The following is a 23,386-nucleotide window of genomic DNA, read 5'->3' on the forward strand; positions in this document are numbered from 1 at the left end:
CAGCCCTCACCAACATGTTCTTGTCACCGCAGCCCATTACTTCCTGACGCTCTGCATATCCACGCTCTGCAGACAACCGCTTAATAGATAACAGCAAACCTGCAAACACAAGCTCTGTTGAACTCTGCTGACTGTTAAATAAAACTGTAAAGGACACGTGACGTCGTTTTTTCTTTTATCACTCTGTAGCAAACAATTCTTCATGAATGATGAGCATTTTTCTGCGATTTGTTGTTGAACTTTCTCAAGTACAATTCCTTGACCTTATAGGCCCGACGTTTTGGGGATCCTTCCATAAGTTTCACAGTAGCTGCGTTTTCATTGACCGTATAGTTGCACAATTTGACATTTCACAAATAAACTTGCTTAATGGAAACACGTTAAATTAAATACAGTTCTGTAAAACTCTCTCGATGTAATTTCTCAAGATTACAGCTGCATGATGTAATCTCGAATGAACCAAAACTGGTTTTCTGTCTGGTACTTTCTCATAGTTTTAATGATGTCACACAAGGAAGCAATATGGTTTGAGGCGTTCCCTTACAATGAATTTGCAAAAATGCCTGCAGTGAATTCAGACGTTGTGACTCGATCGATCAGAAGCTCATAAAGTCATTACGTCATGACATGGTGTTTGCTTAAAGGCCTAGTAATCTCAGTGATCTTTTAAATATGAACGGATCATGAATTGCTGTTGAATAAACTGTGATGGAAGAGGAGTGGCATATTCTTGGATTAAAAACTGCACCTGGATCAAAGGCATCAATATGTTCAAATAGATCATGTGATTTCTGATTTACTGAGGGGTCGGGGGTCAGTGCTGGGCCCTAAACTGTTTTTTTACACTACATAAATGTATTTAATGTATCTATGTTGCTAGCATTTATTTTATTTGCTGATGATGTTGTATTATATCATTATGGCAATAGTGTTGAGTATCTTCTATAAGAATTAAAATGTCAAGAATGTTTGCAATAAAGTATTAGAGCCACTGAGATAATTTCACTCATAACATCGGAAAAATGCCATGTCATAAGTTATAACTATATTGTAACTTGTACGTTTTTAATCCATTGCAAGGAATTATTGACTTGACATAAGATCCCATTTCTTACTGAAAACTTACTGGAAAAAGATATTTTTTATCTTCAATTGTAGTAAGACATTTGAACTAGAAACTGGATTAAAAATACTTGGTCAGATTTTGAGTTTTTGCAGTGTACAACCCTCCATGAGCTGCAAGAGCTCCTGCTGAAAAGTCCACTTTCTAATCTTCTGAGGCACAACAAAAAATGTCATGGATGTAATGAACAAAGATGCAGATTCAACTTTCAATCACAGAAAAAGGTTACTGATTTTCAGTTCCTTGAGAAAATATGTAAGGTAGGGCTGGGGTGGAGTGCGTTCACCATCTTTTTTGAATAAATATGTTCAGGAATTGGTTGTCTTACTACGGCAATCGCAGATCATTCCGGATAAAGGTTCTTAAAGCGTCTGGAAAATGGCAGCTTCATAAAAACCTTCTGACAGACACCATCCAGGATGGACGTTTTTATTGATATCTTAAAATTGAGTATACACAACATCTGCTACACCCAGAAGCATCTGCAAGGTGGACCCATGTGACCCCAGACCACACTCCCTGCCTGTCGAATCACCTGAGAGGATCTCATGCCCAGATGACTATTGACATGCATCTTCCCTCCTGCATAATACATTGAGATCTTCCATGTCTGCATGGAGCAGCGGAGAGTATTGATTAAAAATGGTCTTCCTCTGCAAATGAGCCTTTGTGGCAATATATCACAGTGACGGGACACTTTTTCATTGACTGCCACCTGAGGGCAAATGTATCTGATAGCAGTTTGAAGCTTTTGGACATTTCACCCAAAATAGCACACAGGTCAGTCCAGAAACTGTCTGGTCTGGTGACCTGTCCAGAGTTTATATCCTGTAGGAATAAAAAAAAGTATTTGGTAAAAATTGTTGTATTGGAAAAAATATATAGGATTAGTGCAAATTTGTGTCTTTTAAAGAGTGAAATTAGAATATTTGTACAAATAAATAATTACAAAATAACACATGTAGGAAGAAAAAACACTTTTTTTTAAAGCTTATTAAACCAATGCTTACAATAGGTTGTTAGATCACGGTAAAGTAGAAGTAAAGTACTTCTATTGACAATGCTTATGCCCACCGTCATGGACCTTCAGACAGTCCAGCAGGTTGGACTGATAAAAAAAAATAATAATAATAATTTAGACAAAGATAGCTGGCTTAAAAACAATAAGTTTCATTTCAACATAAATTGTAGGGTTGTGGATGTCTGTCACTTTTTTTTTTTTTTTTTGCAGAAAACATAATGGTTCTTCATGTAAAGTAACTCACGGAGTGTCGAAACCAAGCCGGCTGAAATGTTTCCGGGCTGCTGCCCCGCCCTACAATGACGTCAAACACGACAACTATCACCTGAGGCAGAGCCAGAGGAGTCAGACGGCGTTAGAAGTTGGACGTGTCTAGAAGTGTCTTTAAGTGAGTTGTTACGACTTTGAAGAAAACATGAGCACTAAGGTAAGTTTGTATTTTCCATTTTTAATGTCACAACCCTAAACTCTGGCTACCGTTGGTTTGAGGCAGATATTTACTTTCTTTCTGCCGCCGGTCATTAAAGTTGGTTTAATCAACGCTGTAGCGTTTTTAATTAGAGCCGGCGTGGGTTTAAACAGTGACGGCTGTGTTAAAGCTTATTAACAACGCTTTTAAGTCTCAGTGTCGACGTGAAACTAGGCCCTGTTCAGAGTGGGTTTATTAGAAATGTATTTTTATGGGTAATAAAAGTTTTAGCTGAGCCCTCTCGCGTGTATATGCCAGGGCTTGTCCTCTCCGTCTTTACTCAGGTGTGAAATTCAACAAGTAGGCCCCTCATTCATACCCTGTCCGCTCATAGAAAACAGGGGAGCTGCGCACAGTTACTGTTATTTAATTTAATTTAACTTTCTGTTGTTGTTTTGGAGTGGAAGGGAGATTTTAAATTTGGTATTGGCTTTAAGTGAGAAGGTGATTATTCATGTGAAGGTACGAGGAAGCTCTGAAACAGTTTTCCTGTTCGTTGCTGTCTATATAGTTTAAAACATCTGGCTTTACAGCTCAGCTGTTTGTTTTTTCCTTCTGACTGAAATCAGCGCGGCTCTCAGCACGTGCTTTTTCTTTTTACAGGTAAGTGGGCGTGCGCACTTTTCTTCCAGGGATTTAGTGTCTGACGTTACGACATCCAGGGTGTGTACAGAGGCACGACTTTGCTTTATTTGGTCAAACCTGGTTGAGAGGTGCGATGCCATGGCAACTGAGTGTTTCTTTACGAGGTTGGCTGTGATGTGTTGTGACGGCGTGGCTGAAGGAAGCGCTCTCCCTCACCTACTGGGCTGTGGCTGGCCAGTTGCCTGGTGTGAGCTAGTGTTGCATCATCGAGCTGGATCAGGAAGTGTGAAAAATATAACTTTCTAAACCGATTTACTGCACGTTGTCTTTCATTAACCTGTTTTTTTTTTTTTTTTTGCTTGAATAAATAGCGAAACTCTCTAATTTCTACATGAATGATTTCAGGTGTACAGTGTCCCAGAAAATCAGGACTTGGACAGAATTAATTTGATGGGTAGATGGATGTTTACATTACTCAGTTCTATTGATTTTAAGCCTTTTCAAGTCTTTTAAAGTATTTTCCCCTCCTCATCCCACCAGATCGAATCGGGGCCAGTGGTTTTAGAATATTAAGACTACGCAGAAAGGCTAGCTGGTTTAATCAGCTGGTTCAGTTAAAGGTGTTGTTCCACAATCAGTGGAAGAAAACCTGAATAAAAACTTGAGGTAAATTTATGTTTACCTCAACTATAATTTCCATATCTTTAAAAACTCATTTCAAAAGGATATTTTTCCTCTGTGGCGCAGTTTTATTCAGCCTACATCCGTCCTTTAATGACTTTATCTATATATATATATATATATATATATACATATATATATATATATATATATCAGCAATGTAACTGTAGGGAAATTGGCAGATAACCAGTTTAATGTTATCCATATTTAAACTCTAGAATGTCCTTTGCGTTTCTCTAAAGATTGTGGTGTTATAGTTTTGAATTCGTCTCTGGTGTGTGTGTGCGTGTGTGGGGGTGTGTGTGTGTGTGTGGGTGGGTGCGTGTGTGTGTGTGTGTGAGACCAGGGTTGCATATTTTTGTCTGAGGCATATCAGAGAGGATGAACTTTAAGTCCCCACACTCCTTTTCTCCTTAGAATTGTCTGATCTCAAAGTAAACAGAGGCAGAAAGACGGGTGTGGCGGGGGGAAGGATTCTGGGCTGAGCCTGGTTAATCAGGGGACAAGGTTCAACTTGTAGGGTTTTCTAGAGCCTTATTTGGGTATTCCGTTTTTAATGTGCGTCCAAAGATGAGTCAGTGCGACTGTAACATGGCTTAAAATTTGAAACAAGAATAAACCTTTTGAACATGTTGTGTTTTCCAAGGTTTTGTGGGCTTCCTTAGCTGTTCTCCAGTTGGCGGTAGCCTACCCACAGCACGGCGTGAAGACGGGCCGGTTTATTTCCTGCAAAAAAGACACAGAATACCTGCACAATGGCATCTGCTGCGCGAAATGTGAAGCCGGTAAGTAACAGAGGCTGAACGCTTGAGCAGAGCTAAACGCTTCACCATGGTAGAAATTAATATGGACGTTGCTTATGGCTTTCAGGTCAGTATGTGCAAACCCCCTGCACTGAAACGGGCAAGAAAGGAACGTGTGAGGAGTGTGACTATGGAACGTTCACGGAGCACGCCAACGGACTGAAACAATGCATCAAGTGCACCCAGTGCCCTCCAGGTAATTCTTCCTGACAGTTTGGTGCTATTGATTAAAAGGCCTGTAGAGGAAAATCAATGCTGCGCTCTGAGCATCAGCTCTGACTTAACAAGGCCTGTTTAATGCTGCTTTCAGATCAGGAAATAGTCAGGGTGTGCTCTCACACCCAGGATACGTTGTGTCGGTGTAAGCCGGGGAGGTACTGCCATCCAGACGAAGCATGTGAAATATGCAAGAAGTGTTCCAGGTGAGGAGACAAGTGGTCTCATTCATCCAGCTTTTACTCGGAAACGCTCAGTGATGCTGTTGCTAGGGTCTTTGCCATTCACTAACCTGTTTTTCTGCCTCTATGCTAGATGTAACAGTGATGAGGAGGTGGTGAAGAACTGCACATCTACCAGCAACACTGAGTGCAAGAAACTGCCGGGCAAAACCAGCCCAGAAGCAGGTAGTTTTCTGTTCAAAACGTTCCCACAGATCAGCGTAGCAAACACAGTCGCTCCACCTAGTTTCTCACCTATTAATAGTCCGACACTGTAGGGAGATTGATTCACACCAAGATGTTTCATTTCTCCTCACAGAAATGTTGTTAATGTTGTGTTTTCCTCCTACCAGATACTACTCTGACTGCAGTTCTGACTGTGTTTTTTGTGGTACTTTTTCTTGTTTTGGTCACAATTATCTTCATCCTCTGGAGGAAGAAATGGAGAACAGCAGGTAGGTTGATTAAATTAGTCTTTTATATATTCAAACCTTGGAAATAATAATATTCACATACATAAATAATAATAGTAAAACAACTCTTCTGTTTTGCCATAGACTGTAAGTCTGTTGTTGACCATATAGCAGCTTGTACAGATGGTTTATCATAGCTCCAGGTTAATGACTGCAGCAGTCTGACCTTTCTGTGGAGCAGAACCAGGTTTCTGCACGAGTCCCTGCACTCCTGTCACGCCGCCATCTACTCATCATGTCCATCTGCTAAAGTTCTTCAGCAACTATATATGTGGAGCAAATATATATATGTGTGAAGCATGGGGAGCCTTTTGTAAAAGTTACTCTGTAAAAAAATTGGCATTATTTATTTACTTCACCTGTCAGAAAAAAATGGGTTTTCATTTTTCAGTCATATTTTTACCATTATACATAGAGGTCAGCAAAACCTAGCTTATATTTTGACAATCCACTTGTGCTTATTGTCAAGCTAATCTGTATATTAACTCAATATTTAACTAGCAACCTAAATATTTAGTTAGCATAGGTCCGAGCTAATTATTTTGGATGGTAATTAAATGTTTAGCTTGGAAAATAAATATATACTTTGAAACAAAATATTTAGTTTGTGAATTAAATAGTTATTTTGGAAGTCTGACATTTATATATGTGTGTCAAAAACATGGTAAAAATATGACTTTGAAAAATGAACACCTTTTTTCTCCATGGCAGGCTAAATAAACCAAAAATATTGCTGTTCATTTTTTACAGTGTAACCTTACAAATGACACCTTATAGTAAAATGCTATTTTAACTATGGCAATCATATTTTTCATGTATGAAAAGTCAGAAATGACAGCACCCCTGTGCTGTTGCATGTATGGGACTAAAGGATCCCAACCACTATGTTTGAACTGGAACTGAACAACAATAGGCCTCATTTATGTCTGCATTATTTACACAGTGAAATGGGACTTAAATAGGATGAAGTACATTTGATATATTTGGCTACATAAAACGAGAATATTCAACATATCACACAATCTCCTGAGTCTCCTGAGGCATTTCTTCTCTAGAAAATGTCTATCAGCAGCAGCATGCCGGCGCTTCCTTGTTTCAGTGTTACACAAAGGATGAATGCCCAAATGTTGCACTTGTCATTTAATTCAAAACAATAAGTGACGAGTGTAATGTTTGGATACAACCCGGCTCATAAGACGCCATGTTTATTATCCCACTGCTGCCCAGATGAATGAAGAGGACCCTGGCTAATAATATTAGTATTATATTAATAGTAATATGATTGAGGTCTGAACAGTTCCTCTTTACATTTAGTAAGAAGTGTGGATATGCTGGCCAAATCTGACTGAATCATCACTGACTTCAAACTTGCCACAGAACCTGTTTGTCCTTTAATCCCACAGTGTGTGTTTTATTATCAGAGCAGCACAGACAAGTTCTTTTTCATAAATTATTAGGCATATTGCTTCCTTGGAATATAACACCCAAGTGAAAACAGTTCTGTTTATACCTCCTAGACTGGGTGTGAGCCTCTTAAGGCTTCCTTAATAACTGGAGGAAGCATCTGTGGTATCTGAGAGTTTGGATGAGCCACACTGAGTCACACAGACATTAAGCTGGTTATACTGGACTATAATGGATGAGTGATGGTGTTTTCATGCTAACGATGTCGGTGCCATGGCAACTCACACACTTTATACTTTCTGTTTATTCAACATAGATGAACAGTAATCCCACAGAACAAACATATGTTGGTCCTCAGCTGATCCTCTATGAAAGATGGCTGCTGGTTTTTCTCAGAACATTTTTCCTGTTCAGGTTCCATCACTACAATAAGGCCGCTTCCTTACACTAATATCTGTTCTCTCTCCTCAGATTCCAACAGTTTCAACGAGGTGAGTCGCTTTGATTCGATCTCAAAATATTGACAAAACAATATTTCCTGAAACTGACAAATTTCAAGTGCATATTTGAATATGCTTCCCCCTCATCATCTCCAGGGTTGTATTTCAGTGAGCAGGCCTCACGGCACCAAGCCAAGCACATATGCAAACATATATAAACCTCAAGGAAAGGAGGAGACAATAAATCTGTATGAAAGCAATCCCAGCTCTGCCAGCAGCTCTCAGCACAACCTAACTGACCCCGCTGAAACGCTCCCCTGGGAAGACCCCAACAGGAGGGTGAGATTAACTGCTCCGCTTCACCTCTTCTTCACCCAGCCTTCTCGCTCTGATGTTGGGTTTCTCAGCTCTGCTTCCGCTTTCCTACAAAACAAACCTCAACTGTCTGCCTCCTAAAACCTGCCGCTTTTTTCACTTTCAGCCACTTTTGCCTAAAAGACATGCATCAAATATGATTTATGTTTTAGGAATTTAACACCTCATGTAATGAAGTACACACAGACAAAATTATCCAACATAAATAGTGACTCACCTTTTTCAGTAGAAACAGATATTCTGCTGCAGGAAAAAGTCGCACCATCTGTTGGCCAAGCATAAAACAAATCAATAGAAGTCCATTAAATTTCAGAAATGTATATATATTTTTGATTTATCCATATTGTTTTTTGTTTGTTTTGTTTCGTTTTTTGTTGTTTTTTTGCTCAGGCAGCCTTTGTTTGAGAGAGGCTAGACAGGAAAGGAGGTAATTGGTTCATTGTGGCACAAGAAATCTGACTTTAGTTTCATGTGCTCACAGCGTACAAATATGAAATATAAATGTATAAACTTAACAGGAAAATTAAAGGAGAAGATGGCTTATTAACCTCTGGTAAATAGTTATATTCATAACATATGTAAAATAACTACCTTGGTTAAAAAACATAGTTTTAGGGTTCCTGAGCTTTAGCTGGTAAAATAGTGACCAACCTTTTTTGTTGCCATTAGTCAGCCTTTGATCCATTTCTTGTAAAAACCTTTGAGAGTGTTTCTGAAGCAGGAAGGAAACATGTTCAGTCCCTTCCAAATGTCCGCTGCCCTGTTTGTCCTGGTACCACCTTCTAGCAGTGGACAGCAGGGACAGATGGGTTAAACATGAGGGGTAATGTTTGGTATGTTAATGAACACATCACTTATTGCAGGGCTGTTGATGTTGGAGAGAGAGAGAATTCTTCTCCTTTCTTATTTAACATTCTTAATGTTTTGCCTGATGAAATAACGGTTTAACTAACTAAATAAACCTATTGGGACAAATCCATATGAAGTATCTGCAAAAGATTTAGTCATTTAAGCTGTGGATCCACATGGACTTAGCATCCTTAGAGACCAGAAACAATCTTTTTTCTTTTAAAGATTTTTTTTGTCGTTAGTGGCCAGTAATCTGACAGGAAGGGGGCAAAGATATGCAGCAAAAGAACCGAGGACAGAAACTCAGAACAACTGCATCAAGGTATACGGGATGCCCACTCTAGCCACTGCGTCACGCAACAATCATTTATGAAGCAGATGGATTAAAAAAAACATTTTGCAATGCGAATTGTCTTTTTTTCTTCTTCTTCTTCTTTTTAGACGATGTTGACGCTTCATCTCTCTCTAGCCAACATGTTCCTCACTCACAATAACAAACATGATGCCTGTCTGTGTTGTTCTGTGGCAGTGTTACAGCGCCACCGATTGGCTTGGCATACCTACTACACCATTTCCTGTGATGCAGCATCCTGTTGAAACACATATTTTGTCTGAATCATTTCCATGAATACACCATGCTAGTCTCTGTGTGGACAGAGCTTTGCAGTCTAGGCAGTTTCTTCATCGGTATGGCCTACAGTCATGTTAAGATAGTAATAAATGAATAACATTTTGCAGCCCTAATCTGTGCTGTTTCCAGCTAGTTCATTTACTGTAGTGAGCATTTTTCATAAATCTGTTCCAACTAGGGTCAGTTATCTAGATCCCCTCATTCCACTACTGTAGCTCACAGCCGGAGCTCCAGCTGGCTTGTGCTGCGGCGCTCTGTTATTAACCTCGGAGTCTGACTTGTTGTTTTTTTCAAGCAGACCTCACAGGACACTGTTACTTATTAATGATAGAATATCAAATCTGGTCTCTCACATAAATAAAAACCTACGCTTTTAATAAATCAGTTTGGTACATTAACCTGTTTCTCTGTGTGTTTTAGGAAGAAGAGCCATTCCCCACCCTCATTCCTAAGAATGGTAAAAAAAAAAAAATCTATTCTTTTCATGTTTATATATATTCACACCCCTATAACTTGTCACATATTATGTTGCAATCAAAAATGCAATATTGCTTATTGGGATTTTTTGAAGTTGGAACAACACAAATTATTGTTTCAAGTGGAGGAGGAAAACAAATAATCTCAGAAAACGGCATCTTGCATGTATGCAGCTTCCTTTACTCGGATATAATAAATAATCTTTCATATGAAAAGATACTAGCTTTTGTTAAAACCTTTCTGGTTCATTATCACTGTCAAATACAGCTTAATACTGTAAAATAGCAATTGGATGTTGTTCAAACTCTTAACTGCTAGATGATAGCAAAGTGCTTCTAGTGTGATCCTTGGAATGTGCAGAAAATGCATCAACAGGCTCTTTGGCTGCATTATGACCAAGAAGCATTTGGAAACGAAACAAAACAGGGATTTTCTTTCTGCCTTATAATGCAATGTTGGCCTCTTGCACAGTACCCCTTTAATAGACATTTGTGGTTAACACACTACAAAATGAGGTCAAAGTTCAACAAGTATGAATACTTTTTCAAAGCTCTGTAATTCGACACTGACCGTCAGGTGTTTGAAGCTTCGTCTCCTTTGTTTCCAGGTGTTGAATCTCTCGTGGCGTGCTTTGAGTTCTTTGAAGAGCTCAACGTGGACTTCCACAACCGGTTCTTCCGTAAGCTCAGCATAGAAGATAACGAGATCCGAAGCAAAGATCATCTTTCTCACGAAGACCGGATCCATTATCTGCTGTCTTACTGGGTGGAGAAGAAGGGGAAAGAAGCCAGTCTAAACCACCTGCTGAGAGCTTTACTGGACCTCAACCAAAGACGAACAGCAGAGACAGTCATGGAGAAATCTATTCAGAAAGGTTTCTATGAACTTGAGAGTTTGTCTGTGGGAGATAATTAAAGGAGGAATATTAAGTGTTTTTTTATTTTATATGTTACTGTGAGTTGTGAAAATGATGTGAATACCAAAAATGTCTTCTAAGAAATTTGACTTTGCATCAAAGCCGCACCTGATGCCTTGAAACTGGCGTCCGTCTCTTTAAGAAGCTCCTGTAATCTCTGTCTTCAGAATATTGTCTCTGATTCCGTCTACAGCTGCTGTTAGGAGCTCAGCAGAGTGCAATACCACCAGATGTTGCTAATCGCTGCTGCCACTAGTCTGGTGGAGCCGTACTCTGCCTGGAAATTATCTGTAGGAACTTCTGTTTCTCTGGTAGTTGTTTTTTATATCTTTATATTTATGTTGCTCATTTGATTGAGACTCCAGACCAAACAGAATATTGTCTTCAGGGTGGTCAATGTTACTTTTTTTATTTCTCATGTACATGTTTTTTATATTACGTGGTGAATGAGGATTCAAAGTGATCCCTGATCATTTACTGAAATGTGTGTGATCTCATGTATTTATGCACTGAAGACAGGTTTAATTTATTATAACGTCCTTTTTCGTCCCAGTATTAAATGTTTTCCCAATCATGAGGTGCTTTTGATAGACTCGGATTTAATGTCGTTTTTTTAGATCAAATTTATTATCCTCTGGGGCTCTTAATAGTAGCAAAACATTATAGAAGATAAATTCTGATTTTGTTCTGTTTGACATTTGATTGGAGTTTGCTGAAGTTTAATGTATATATTTTTCATCCACATTTTCTATGAAGTGATGTTATGTTGGTCAGCTGGTTCTGATCGGATGTATCTGCTTCAGTCCATTGTTCGAATTTTTTACGTGCACGTTTCAGTTCTGGTAACTTTCTGTTCATCTGTGCTTCAACTCATCCTGATATGAAGATGAAAGAAATCAAAAACACCTTTCCTCTTTGTCATATTCTGCATTCACACCACACCTGTTTAGGCCACTTTAATCCAACTCTTGTTTGTTTACCTAGACCAAAAAAGTGACGTCTGCTTCTTATTAATTTACAAAAGTATTAGTTCCACTGGCAGACATTTTAGTGTACTTGAAATAAGATAAAGCATCACAGGAATAATATATTCCAACTTGTTTTAAGTCGATATATATTTTATAATTTTTATATATTTAGGCAAAAAAGCAATAGTTCCACTGGCAGAATATTTCACTTACAAGACATTTTTCCTGTTCTAAGTGAATTAATCTACCAGTTGACCTACTACTTTTTTAATCAATATTTTTGGAACTATTGACTTAAATCAAGCTCTTACACCTTGCTGGAAAGTTACTTGTGATGTTTTGTCCATTTAAGTGTACTAAGATATTTGCACCAGAAACTAAATACTAAGACTTTGCGTTTTTATAAATGCAGTAATGATTTTAGATTCTGTCATTAGATTAGGGTATTTGTTCTTTGTCATATTTCATCCCATGAAAAAGAGCCATCCTTTACATACAACATATTTTCATCTTTAAATCTTAAAGATAAAATGGTGGTTCTTTAAAATGACACCAAATTTTATATAAAGGCAGTCATGTTGCAGTCATAGCTCTAAACGAGTTTTATTTTGCTGGCTAGCGAGGAAAAATGACTCTTCAGGTTGTAAAGGTTCCAGACCCCGCTAGTCCTTTGATAAATTCATGGACACTGAACAGAATCATAAGCGACGCTGGCCACATGCAGAGCATTTCCTCGTCATGTGACCTCTAGATGACCCTCCACAGCTGCACGTGCTTCGCAGAGTTCGGCATTGTCCAGCCCGGCGGCAGCAGGCTGCGACTCAGCAGGTGGACATGTAGGGACCCGCAGAGCTCTTAGTGTAGAAAAACTTCTCAAACTATGACTGGAAGCTATTGCGGCCCTTTTGTCTGTAGGGAGGGCCTGGCGTCAACCTGCTTTAATCCGTCATAAATGCTACATCCGTGTATTAATCTGGCCTCGCGAGCTGCTCCGACTCGGTTTCACCCGCCAATAGCGCCGGCTGCCCGCCGCCTCATTTTGCCCTTCATTCTTTATTCGGCGGGCTGAGCGGCGAGCTGCGCTTGCTGTTCATTTACTCTGAAGACAAGTGTCTTTTTCTAACATTACCATAATGAATGCTGATGGGCTCCCCGTGCCCGTCGTTTCAGAGAGCGGCCCTACGGTGCGCACTCCCGGTCTTTAATAGAGGTGTCACACTATCCTTCTGTTAAATGACGCCTCCGCTGTAACAAATCAGCCTTCTGACTCTCATTCATCAAACTAATGTTGTCTGAGAATATTATTAAGCGTTCCGTCGCGGCTGTCCGCCGTAGCAGCCAAATTACCGCTCAAGAAAGGTGATTTGGTTCGCTTGTAATAAGGGTGTAGCGCGCGGCGGCTCAGGGCCCACATTATACTTCATTACATCAAATATAAATGTGCTTGACATTGAATATTCAGGCTATACATTGCTGTGGCGGAGTCACGCTGATGCCATAAGCAGTTCTTTTCAGTTTTCTTTTTTAAATCTCTTTATTCCAGGTTTTGCATGGAGTGCATCAAGAAAGCTATTTTCTTGTGTTTATTCCAAAAATAGTGTCATTCCAGGTAGAACAACTTTGCCATTTTCCTTGGTGGGAGTGTTTTTGGTGGATTCCTCTGGATCAAGTTTTTCTTCTTTTTCAGTGTTTAAGCTGCCTACAAAAAAGGCGTCATAGAAGAAATCATAGAAGAAACCTTTGTATTTAGACAATATCAATATGAAAAGGAAATAGAAACAAAGCATGAAATAAATCTGCCATACATCTAATTAAAAAAAAAAAAAAAACTAGAATGAATTTTTGTGTCCACCCCCGCCACTGTTAGAACAATGGTTCAGTCCGTCACCGCGTCCGTTCAGCGTCACACCGGCTGATGACGTTGCTGTGATTCACTTTCTGATTTTCAAATATTTTATGTTTTATTGAGGATTTGCGTAGACATGTTTTTACAGTGCTGCGATCATGTCAAAGCAGCAACTTCTATTAAAACGTGTTTTATTGTCCGCCTGGATGAAAGGACAACAGAATGTCGCTCTTATAAACATGAAATTACTAAAATCACAACACCCTCACTGTATAACCCTCAGAAAAATGAACCCATTTAAATAATTTTAAAAAAAAATCCTTCCATGGGTGATACCACGATAGAGAACGTTCATTTTATAGAGTTTACGTCGGTGCTGTAAGTGATCCGGTATGAAACGGTAGTACTACAGCACTTTTGAATTTCAGTCATCAGAATACCGGGATCGTTTTAAAAGGTTTACGTCACTCTGCTTTTCTCCATCGATACGCTGCCCGACAGCTGAAGCGTGGTTGTTTCCACCATGCTGCTGCGCCCCCAAGTGGCCATAAAGCATAATTGGTTTGGCGCTAAAATCATTTTCCATTGCTGTGTTTCTTAGTCAGACTGCAGTTTCCTGTGATTAGTGGGCCTGAAGAAGCCCAGCTGCCTCTCTAAAGTCTTCATTCGCAATAATGAAACCCTCAAAACGACTCCTTGCCCCTCGACTCAGCTGTCTGCATCTCCATGCATCTGAGGGCAAAAACCCAAAACCCTGGGAGTGTGAACCGAGGAGCCAATCGGACCTCTGGGATTAAATCAAGGGTGCAGACTGCAGTTGGTTCCTTTGATGAAATCACTCTGAAGTTGTTTCCTGTGGCTACAAGACAAAAGCAGTAACATATCAGGGCACTGTTACTGCTGTGCTACACACACACAAACCAGTTTCAAATTCCATTTTCCTAACTATTGTGCCTACATGCATGCATCAAGAATAAATTCGATTTGCTCTTGATTACCTCTCACAGTTCTCCCCACACCGGGAGAAGTGCCGCTTCTGAAGGTTGCTGGGTACTTCTGAGCGATGCCGTATGAATAGCAGCTGATTGTGATGGAGGCGGCCATGATCTCTCCATTCAGGCCAAGGAAGACGGGGATAAAACAGCTGTTAATCAGTGATGAAGAGGGGGTAAAGAGGTTGCACTCTCCCATTTCCAGCCTCAGGGCTCTTCTGCGAAACTTGAGGAATAACCAGATTAAAATTTAGGACTCTAAAACACGGAGCTTTAAGAGGTTGAATAGTATTACTCTCTGTCCCCAGAAAAAGGAGCCGATGTCTCCGGCGCAGGCTGAGTTTGTTAGACTGATGTGAAACCCTGCTGGGGATAAATAGTGGAATGTAGAAGGTAGCTGTGACAGAATTCATGATGATTTTCTCGGGGTGAAAGGAAGTTGGCGGATGCTTGATTTGCAGAGTCGGCCTTCTGCTTACCGACAACAGATCAACATCCCAGATTCAGGCCTCCACTTTGTACTCTGCTCCAGGACTGAATTCATCCCACAACTCAATAAGTCTGGTGTCGGTTTCAGCGGGGTTCTGAGAGGGGTGGAGTTTTGAGAACTGGGCTGCTGCGTTGCAAAAGCACAGAGTCTTACTAAGTATGTGTGGTCTAGTTTCTTGTACAAAGATAGTACCCTTGAAATAAGACAAAACTAAGTTACATGTTACACGTCAGTAAGATAAAGGAGCTTGTTTTAAGTCAATAATTCCTTAATATTGATGAAAAGGTGTCAGTTAATTTGGTATATTATTTTACTAATAGGAAAAATTTCTTTTTATAAGTGAAATAATCTGCCCGTGGAACTAGTCCTGCGCTCTAAACCAGAAATACAGCTGGATGTCATTGACATAGATGTTACAGGAATTATCAGAAAAGGAAGGATAATGCCAACAAGTGGATTAATATAAAAGAAAAATAATAGTGGGCCCAGAAGCCTTGGGGTTAGTGTCAGAGGAGAACCTCTCTGTCTTTACACAGCATGTCCTGTGAAATAGGTGTGAACATTGAGCCAGTCCCATGCTGATCCTTCCGCGTTGAAACAGGGTCTCTGTCTCTTTACAATCTGGCAGAGCTTAAGCTATTTTGTTAAATGAAAATAACTTCTCCGAAGATCCACAGGTGTTGTTTGATTAAACTTAGGTTTTTTAACTTGTTTTTGTGTTATCAACTTTATATTTATTCATATTTTATTAAACACTCACCCCGTAACGCACTTTGGCCGGCTACTGTTGATATGGAAATATCTTTGACTTTAGTATTAGATAGTTACGTAACATTACCTCCAGGTGGAGCTGAAAGGCGACAGAGAAATGTTCTCTGAGAGTTCACAGAGATCCCAGCGCAGCAGGATACACTCATTCAACATGTTCAACTGCCTTCCTTCCTATTGCTTTATAATAACACTAGTATTCTGATGGTCCACTGTTTGATTTATTTACATAATGAATCATTTTAATTCGAACAGTGCAGACTGGAGGGCTGCAGCTCAGGCCTTGAATTTTATAAATAAACTCAGATTTAGATAAAGTATGCAGCAGGTCAGGTTGTCCGACCAGCCTACGGTAGATAAAACCACACTTCCCACAATAACTTGCGCTGGCAATACGGAAACGGGAAAGGCGAGTTTTGTTTGTTTTTTTTCCCCCTGAAATGAAAGTAGTCCACCTGTTTCTTTCACACCTGGACTTAATTCTTCACCCCTTTTGATTGCCAGCTGGCCAATGTGTCTATAAATGATACACAGTGAAGCGGTTTTAAGGTTAGTCTTTTATTAACTTTAATTTGGAAAACTGGAAAATTCGAGGTCGCCTCGCGCCTGGTACGTCGATAAGACGACGCGCAGCCAGAGGTTAAATATTAACACAGATCTTCCACTGAAGCGCCTGTCTCCGTGTTTTCTGTTTGCTTGGAAGCTTTATAGCAAGAGTTCATTCCTAGAAGCATTATTTTTCGACTAATAATTTATTATATTAAAGTGGAGTGGTTTCTGTGTTTCTAAAAACACGGTGCTCTTTTCTCATTATCTTTCCATCTGCCACCTGTCTCGCGCCGCGAGGGCAGAAGATGGAGCGGAGTGATACTCCATCTCCCGACAGCCCCGGCTCGTTCCCCACCGTCTTTGATCGTTTCCCCCTCGTCAGCCTCAGCGCAGAGGCTGAAAACGAAACTCCGCCGCAGAAAAACGAAACGACCCCGACTGGCTTTGTGAGTGTCTGAGCATACTCAGGGCGGGGAGGGACTACAGTAACTCCTACATAATGTGGAGCTAAGTTCGCGGATGGTACAGTAGTGTGGTGTGCGCGCACTGCTATCAGACAACCCAGTGGCTGTTGTCGAGGTAAGGTCGTCCCTCTGACTCTTAACTCTAATGGAGGAACTGATTTGTTTACCACAACCTGGGAGGGGACTGCTTTTTGAGGACTTCTGACACATCTGTGCTTGTTTCTGAAAAACAGCTCCAACATTAAACTTCTTTGACCGTTTTTAACTGCTGCAAACTCAGAAACTGCGAGGTGAAATGTGATTCACATCGTTCTTCCTCTGCTCTGCCTTTCAGATGAGGTCCACTGTGACGTTCTACCTGTGCTACCTGCTGTGCTTGGCTCTGGGGCTGGCCTGCGTGGCGTGTGTGTGCGTGTGGAACAAACGGTGGAGGGGCGGCTTTGCCTGGGACGGCTCCGGCCTCCAGTTCAACTGGCACCCGGTGCTGATGGTGACGGGTCTTGTGGTTCTGTATGGCTACGGTAGGTGAACTTCACAGTTTTGGATTGTGCAGAGTTTCATTTCTCTGTCTCACTTCTGTTTCTTCTTTTGATGCTGTAGGTGTATTTGAGTAGTCGGTACGCTTATGGGTTTTGTATTGGGATGGTGCGTCATGTGAGTATCAGGTGTTATGTGGTACAACTTATTGGTGAAACTCCTCAGTGATGGTGATCCCCACAAATGCAGAACCTGTACCATCCATCCTGTTTTACAGTGTGGGTCGATAATCTCTCTTACTATGGAACCATGTGGTCAGCCATTCAGTCAATATTAACAATAGGAAGTTAGCACTTCTGCTAGCGTTGACCTTTATAGAGTATTAACACTTGCACACAGGCATTATGCTGATATAAAGTTAGTTTTACAGTGTCATACTGGTTAAACATTAACCTAAAATTAAACTTGTTTTATTTCTACGTTATGACTGTGACATTCAGGAACTCTCAGATTTTTAGCAGAGGGAAAGGTCTAGTAAACTTCTTGCAGCCAGCGGATTGGCAGTGCTCAGCGACAGATGTCCTGCGTTTTACCACTGCTCCAGTTATGTTGAATATTTTGCTTCTTGAACAAAATCCCTAGTCGGGGAAACGACTTTTAAAAGTGTTGGTCCCAAAGAAGGAGCCTTGAAGAACACAATCGGAAATTGCGTGGCAGCAAATGTTTTTTCTCCGAAACTTGGTGGCGTCTTTTTGGTACAAAAATACCACTGTTAGCCATATTAAACTGTACTTTTTTTTTTTTTTGCTTTCAAAACTACTTCTTTGACAGAAGGAGGAAGTGTGTAAGGATCCAATTTGGCTAGGTTGTAGTGACAACACTGGGTTAGCTCTTCAGTTTCAGTTCCTGCTTTGTGGATGATTCAAAGCTATGTTTTAACTGGGTTTCCAAGTAAAATCTTAATCTGGAAATGGTCAGGTAAAAGGGACTATGCCAAAGCAGAATAGATCTGACTGAGGAAACGATCTATGGTCCAATAGATAGCTTAAGAAAGACTGGAGAACCTGCAGTCTCCAGGTCCTCCAAAGACTTTGGGTTTCCAGGGATTTGGGGAAGCAGAGAAGGACTGAGGGTTTTAATACCAGAGATGGATAATGTTAACATTTTCCTTAGCATCATGGTGGCCGTGACATCAAATACTGATTCAGTGAGTGTAGCTGGTTGTTATCTGTGGAACATGGCTGATTTGATTATTTGATTGATGACAATAGTTGGTACAATTTAGCTCAAAGCGAATCATGTGGGTAACACCAGTACGGAGCAGGAAGTACGCTTACAGGTCTATTCAACCATAAAGCCAGGGGAACTAATCTCTTGTTACAGTTGAATGCATGTTAATTTCCACAAAATACTAAAGCCATTGTTTCAGCTTAAAAAAATATGACTTGGGATAAAGTTATGCTGGACTGACAGGATCACTGGAATATAGTTAAGGTTAGAATTATTAGCTCCCCAATGAAATCACACAAAAGTCTTCATATTTCCATAGAAATTACCATAACACAAAACTGTTCATATATGTATTGCTACCAAAAGAACAAAATCATTATTTCCACAGAGTTTGATCAGTAGATTGTATTCATGTTCCGAATTGAAACAAAATATCTGAAATATGACAAGAACAAAACTTGTTCTTGTCATATTTTACATTACATATTTTAAACTGTTAAACCTCCTGAGATTTAATAATGAGTGGTCTTACAACTGGCAATGCCTCTCTCTGTATACTGTGTGTCTAATCATTATATGACTTATTTTTGAGAATTGTCTTTATTAATCACCAACTACAATGCTGTTAGTTAATCCAAAAATGTTGATAAACCTCAAACATGTATGTTTAAGGAAGTAAAAGTGAGGTTTTGGCTTTCTTAGGGGAATACCTATATTTACACCTTCTTGGTGTCACTACATCTTCAGCACACGATTGTACTTGAAGTGAAAAGTACATGTGAAACAGTAGCTGCTGAATCTGTAACCCACTCAGCTTCTTGAGTGAAATCAGACTTTTTCTTGTCTGACTGATTCTTGCCTGCAGCGCTTAATGACTCCTGCGTGTTGACTTATTATTGGAGTACGCTTATTTAAACAATAAGCTGTGGCTTTTCGTCTACACACACTACCTTCCTCCATATTAATGAACCCGGAATTTCACCGACAAGAAACTCGTGCTGGGTTTTTGCTGTGTGATGTAGCTCCAGCTAGCTAGCTTGGTTCTATTAAAGCTCCAGACCCAAATTGTTTATTTTATACAACTTGTGTTGAAACACGACCTCTGTGTCAGTTATAGATTGGCCATTTGTTTAGCCTCTGATTGAGTTCGGAGCATGACGTTACCATTTACCTTCAGGAGCTGGATCAGTGTTGCTGTGGTCAGTCAGCTCGGTCGGAACAAAATTGTCTCCTGGCTGTTTTTACTCAAGTCAGCTGAATTGATTTGAAGTGACTCTTCTGTCAGACACATAGGGAACACATGACTAGGCCTGTCACAATAGCTAATTTTGCTGAACAATAAATTCTCAGAGTAATTGTTGTTGTAAATGATATTTTTTGAGACTATTTTCAAGTAATTGACAAGATGGTGCAATTTTGCCCAGTAAACTTTATTTTTGTGAAGTACACTCAACACTGGAACTGGAAGACATTTTAAATATCCAAAGATAAAACAACAACAAAAAATAATAAATGAAATGGTAATAAAAAAATACACATATAGGAAACAATGACTAAAATAGATTGTATCTCTGTAAACAAAGCTGCCATTCATAAAATATTAAAATACAATAGGTCTGTGTGTGGACGAATTAAATAAGTTATTTTGAAAAACCAATCAATTAATTATAAGAATGGAAATTGAATGAATTTTAATTTATAATGCGGTTAATTGCTCATTGCGACCGACTTAGACATGACCAACCAAGCTCAGTAGTTTGGAAGAAAAGGGAAGACAAAGATTTTCTGCTGTCTATTTCATGCCAGTAAACTGTCACAAAGTCTCGTCTATTGGTATGCAGATGGAGAAAAAAGGAATGAACGCATTCATACTGTTTGTACATGTCAGTGTGAATAAAAATGTCCATGTTTCAGCAACAGCTTTTTACATAAACACAATTAAGTCTCTTCCAGAAAAGGTGACCCAGATGGTGAGTGGGTTAAGAAAGTCCACCAGCTGCCCACCTGGTTTCAGGGTTAGAATATTAAAAGTTGACAAGAAATATGAAAATATGACTAGATGTTGTTGTTAAATCGGTTTTTTTGTATATTTTAAATGTTGTGTGTCTCTACATGCTTCGACTGCCTGTCTCTTTGCCTCTGTCACAGCGGCGCTTCCCCACTGTGAGACAATAAAGGAAATCACTTTTCTACCTGATAAAGTTTGATTCCACACAGCGCTGCTGGAACACGTATTGAGAATGCAGAAGATAAACGCACACACTATTCTTTGTTCACAAAGATGCATGCGCTCACATCGGTCTCACTGTAAGCTCAACATGAACCTCTGAAAGCAAGTCTATAACTCAACCTTTAGTTAGGTTCACATCGAGCATCAGGTGAGGCTGATGCGTACGTTGGAGGAGTGTTCTCTGCAAAGGCATGATCCTTATTAAAAGTTATGGCTGTGTTTTGTTTTTGTTTTTTGTGCTGTCTCCAGGAGCCGTGGTGTACCGCGTGCCGCTGACCTGGGGTCAGAACAAACTCCCCTGGAAGCTGCTGCATGCCGCTCTGATGCTCGGCTCCCTGATCATGTCCATCTTGGGACTCTGTGCCGTCTTCGCCGTCCACAACGCCAAGAACACTCCCAACCTGTACTCGTTACACAGCTGGATCGGAATCATAGCCATAATTCTGTTTGCACTTCAGGTACCTGGCTTCAAACGGGACAAAATATATCTTGTCGTTTTCATTAGTGTCAATGTATTTTTTCTTTTTGTCTTTCCTGACCCGCCGTTGGGCAGTGGGGGGTGGGGTTCGCAGGCTTCCTCTTGCCCTGCTCTCCCGTATTGCTCCGTAAACTCCTGAAACCCGTCCACGTGTGGCTGGGCGGCAGCATCCTGCTGCTCACCACCGCCGCCTGCATCTCGGGCATCAACGAGAAACTCTTCTTTGTCCTGTGAGTTCTCTTTGTGTTGCTTTTAAAACTTTGTACCTTTAACATAACATCACGATGTTCAATCTTAACATCTGCTTCTTTCCACAGAAAAGGCAACGTCACGTACTCCAGCCTTCCACCTGAGGGTTTGTTAGGAAACTCATTAGGGGTTTTAGTCATAGCCTTTGGCCTGGTGGTCCTCAAGATTCTGTCCAACATCAAATGGCAGAGACCGGACTCCAGACCTGGGGAAATAGCTTACACGGTGAATGTCTGAGAAAAAAATAGCCGATTTGATTCAGTCGAATTATACTGTAGTGTCCTTAAAGCTGCAATATGCAACTTTTATAAACGATGTTTTTAAAATATTTGTTAAAACTGTTACCATGTTGTGACTGAGAAATAATCTCTGAAAAGATCGCTCTCCTTCACCTCCTCCCTGAGCTACTATTGCTGTCTGGAGAAAAGCTCGGCTCCTGAAGAAAAACAACCAATCAGAGTCAGGAGGAGTGGCTTAGTGGTGTTAATTCTCATGTACTCGCTGCTAAATGTGCTAATGACAGAGAAACAACTTACCATGACAGGAAAACTGTTTATCCGCCATCATCATGGCCATGCTCATTAGCCTGAGCTCTGCTAGCTGCAGTGTAGCAGAGAGCAAGGGAAGAAGGTAGAGAGTGAGGATGAGCAGCGCCACAGGAGGCAGAGGGTGATTGACAGCACCAAGACCCGCTCTGATTGGTTGTTTGTAGGAAGCACTGGGAGAAGATGGAGGAACTAATTTTTTTCCACAGATTATGTCTTGCACCATACTGTCATGACATAGCAATAGTTTCAACAAATATATAAGAAAAAATGATCAAAGTTGCATATTGCAGCTTTAAGTTTTATTTGATATTGTGAAATGTTTATTTTGTAAAAGTGGGAACCCAGACATATGCATATTCAACATAATTAAAATAAATAAATGAAAAAATATTAACACTGATTTATTTTATCTTCCAGCCACTTCAAGACGAAAATGAATAAAAGTTGAGGAACTGCAACCAGTTCACTGCTAAATCAGGGCAGTCAAAACATAATATTTGGTTTCCTGATGATGCTTAAAGTTGAAAAATAATCACCTTATCAATGTAAATATGTATTATATTTAAGATTGCTTACTCACCCAAATAAAACAATTTCATCTGATTTCTTTCTCAGATTAATCTGTCTCATGATACACTGCACCCCTGCCCTAACATCCTATAGAAATGACTTCTCTCCATGCTGTTGAATGCAGCTCTTTAAGTCGTTAACCTGGATTGTTAGGCCTTTCATAATCAATCAAGTTTATTTGTGTAGAACATTTCAGCAACAAGGCAGTTCAGAATCATAAAAACACAGAAATACAATATCATAAAAAATCATGATACTGATTTTCTCAATTGCTGACTGTATCAAACATTACATTTTGATGAGTGCCATCACCAAACTCATCAATACACATCAGATATGTTGGTCAATGTTCCATTTATTATGGTTTAAGAGCAACTCTGAACAGGAGGGTTTTTAGTCTTGATTTAAGTCATTTCCATAAGTACACTACATGTATGTAGGTTGTGAATATAAACACAAATATAGGCATACGAGTATATATTGTCACAGCTACTTATGGGGCCCAAGTCTTTAGCAATTTTCACTACTAAGCCACTAAAGACATTCTTGCTGATAATCAGATTAGTCCACTTAAATTTCCTCAGATTACTGACAGATACAGCATATTTAGGCCCGAGCAGCAAAGCGCTGCGAAGGCCTATTGTTTCTGTACTGTTTCTTATTAGGCCCGAGCAGCAAAGCGCTGCGAAGGCCTATTGTATCTGTACTGTTTATTAGGCCCGAGCAGCAAAGCGCTGCGAAGGCCTATTGTTTCTGTACTGTTTCTTATTATTATTAGGCCCGAGCAGCAAAGCGCTGCGAAGGCCTATTGTTTCTGTACTGTTTCTTATTAGGCCCGAGCAG

At 40.0% G+C, this 23,386-nt stretch overlaps 2 protein-coding genes across 6 annotated transcripts; both read left to right on the forward strand.

The window, feature by feature from the left end:
- Positions 1 to 2,450: 2,450 nt before the first annotated feature.
- On the forward strand, positions 2,451 to 11,594 carry LOC116730146 (tumor necrosis factor receptor superfamily member 10B-like). Of its 3 annotated transcripts, XM_032579167.1 has the most exons (11): positions 2,492 to 2,571; positions 3,217 to 3,276; positions 4,526 to 4,664; positions 4,750 to 4,878; positions 4,993 to 5,104; positions 5,214 to 5,305; positions 5,473 to 5,574; positions 7,468 to 7,487; positions 7,593 to 7,775; positions 9,712 to 9,748; positions 10,376 to 11,594. In XM_032579167.1, exons 1-11 carry the CDS (start codon positions 2,560 to 2,562, stop codon positions 10,681 to 10,683), a joined length of 1,194 nt encoding a protein of 397 aa, XP_032435058.1. In that variant the 5' UTR covers positions 2,492 to 2,559; the 3' UTR covers positions 10,684 to 11,594. The 3 variants fall into 3 exon arrangements, with proteins under 3 accessions (XP_032435059.1, XP_032435060.1, XP_032435058.1); XM_032579168.1 differs by lacking the exon at positions 3,217 to 3,276 and having other exon boundaries at positions 2,451 to 2,571; XM_032579169.1 differs by lacking the exon at positions 7,593 to 7,775 and having other exon boundaries at positions 2,491 to 2,571.
- A 4,548-nt stretch (positions 11,595 to 16,142) lies between these two features.
- cyb561a3a (cytochrome b561 family, member A3a) lies at positions 16,143 to 22,576 on the forward strand. Of its 3 annotated transcripts, XM_032579496.1 has the most exons (7): positions 16,143 to 16,297; positions 16,600 to 16,743; positions 17,096 to 17,282; positions 20,948 to 21,156; positions 21,252 to 21,406; positions 21,494 to 21,650; positions 22,391 to 22,576. In XM_032579496.1, exons 2-7 carry the CDS (start codon positions 16,603 to 16,605, stop codon positions 22,412 to 22,414), a joined length of 873 nt encoding a protein of 290 aa, XP_032435387.1. In that variant the 5' UTR covers positions 16,143 to 16,297; positions 16,600 to 16,602; the 3' UTR covers positions 22,415 to 22,576. The 3 variants fall into 3 exon arrangements, with proteins under 3 accessions (XP_032435387.1, XP_032435389.1, XP_032435388.1); XM_032579498.1 differs by lacking the exon at positions 16,600 to 16,743 and having other exon boundaries at positions 16,165 to 16,297; XM_032579497.1 differs by lacking the exon at positions 16,143 to 16,297 and having other exon boundaries at positions 16,600 to 16,876.
- Positions 22,577 to 23,386: the final 810 nt, after the last annotated feature.

This window comes from Xiphophorus hellerii, chromosome 12 (assembly GCF_003331165.1).
Source record: "Xiphophorus hellerii strain 12219 chromosome 12, Xiphophorus_hellerii-4.1, whole genome shotgun sequence".
Classification (NCBI taxonomy): Eukaryota; Metazoa; Chordata; class Actinopteri; order Cyprinodontiformes; family Poeciliidae; genus Xiphophorus; species Xiphophorus hellerii.

What these genes read in the sequence shown, in the direction of transcription:
- cyb561a3a (XM_032579496.1), top strand. Translation starts at nt 16,603, where the DNA reads ATGGAGCGGAGTGATACTCCATCTCCCGACAGCCCCGGCTCGTTCCCC. An exon ending in AAACGACCCCGACTGGCTTT is followed by an intron (nt 16,744 to 17,095) that starts GTGAGTGTCTGA and finishes TCTGCCTTTCAG; the next exon opens with ATGAGGTCCACTGTGACGTT. An exon ending in GAGAAACTCTTCTTTGTCCT is followed by an intron (nt 21,407 to 21,493) that starts GTGAGTTCTCTT and finishes TTCTTTCCACAG; the next exon opens with AAAAGGCAACGTCACGTACT.
- LOC116730146 (XM_032579167.1), top strand. An exon ending in CAAAACCAGCCCAGAAGCAG is followed by an intron (nt 5,306 to 5,472) that starts GTAGTTTTCTGT and finishes TCCTCCTACCAG; the next exon opens with ATACTACTCTGACTGCAGTT. An exon ending in GAAGAAATGGAGAACAGCAG is followed by an intron (nt 5,575 to 7,467) that starts GTAGGTTGATTA and finishes CTCTCTCCTCAG; the next exon opens with ATTCCAACAGTTTCAACGAG.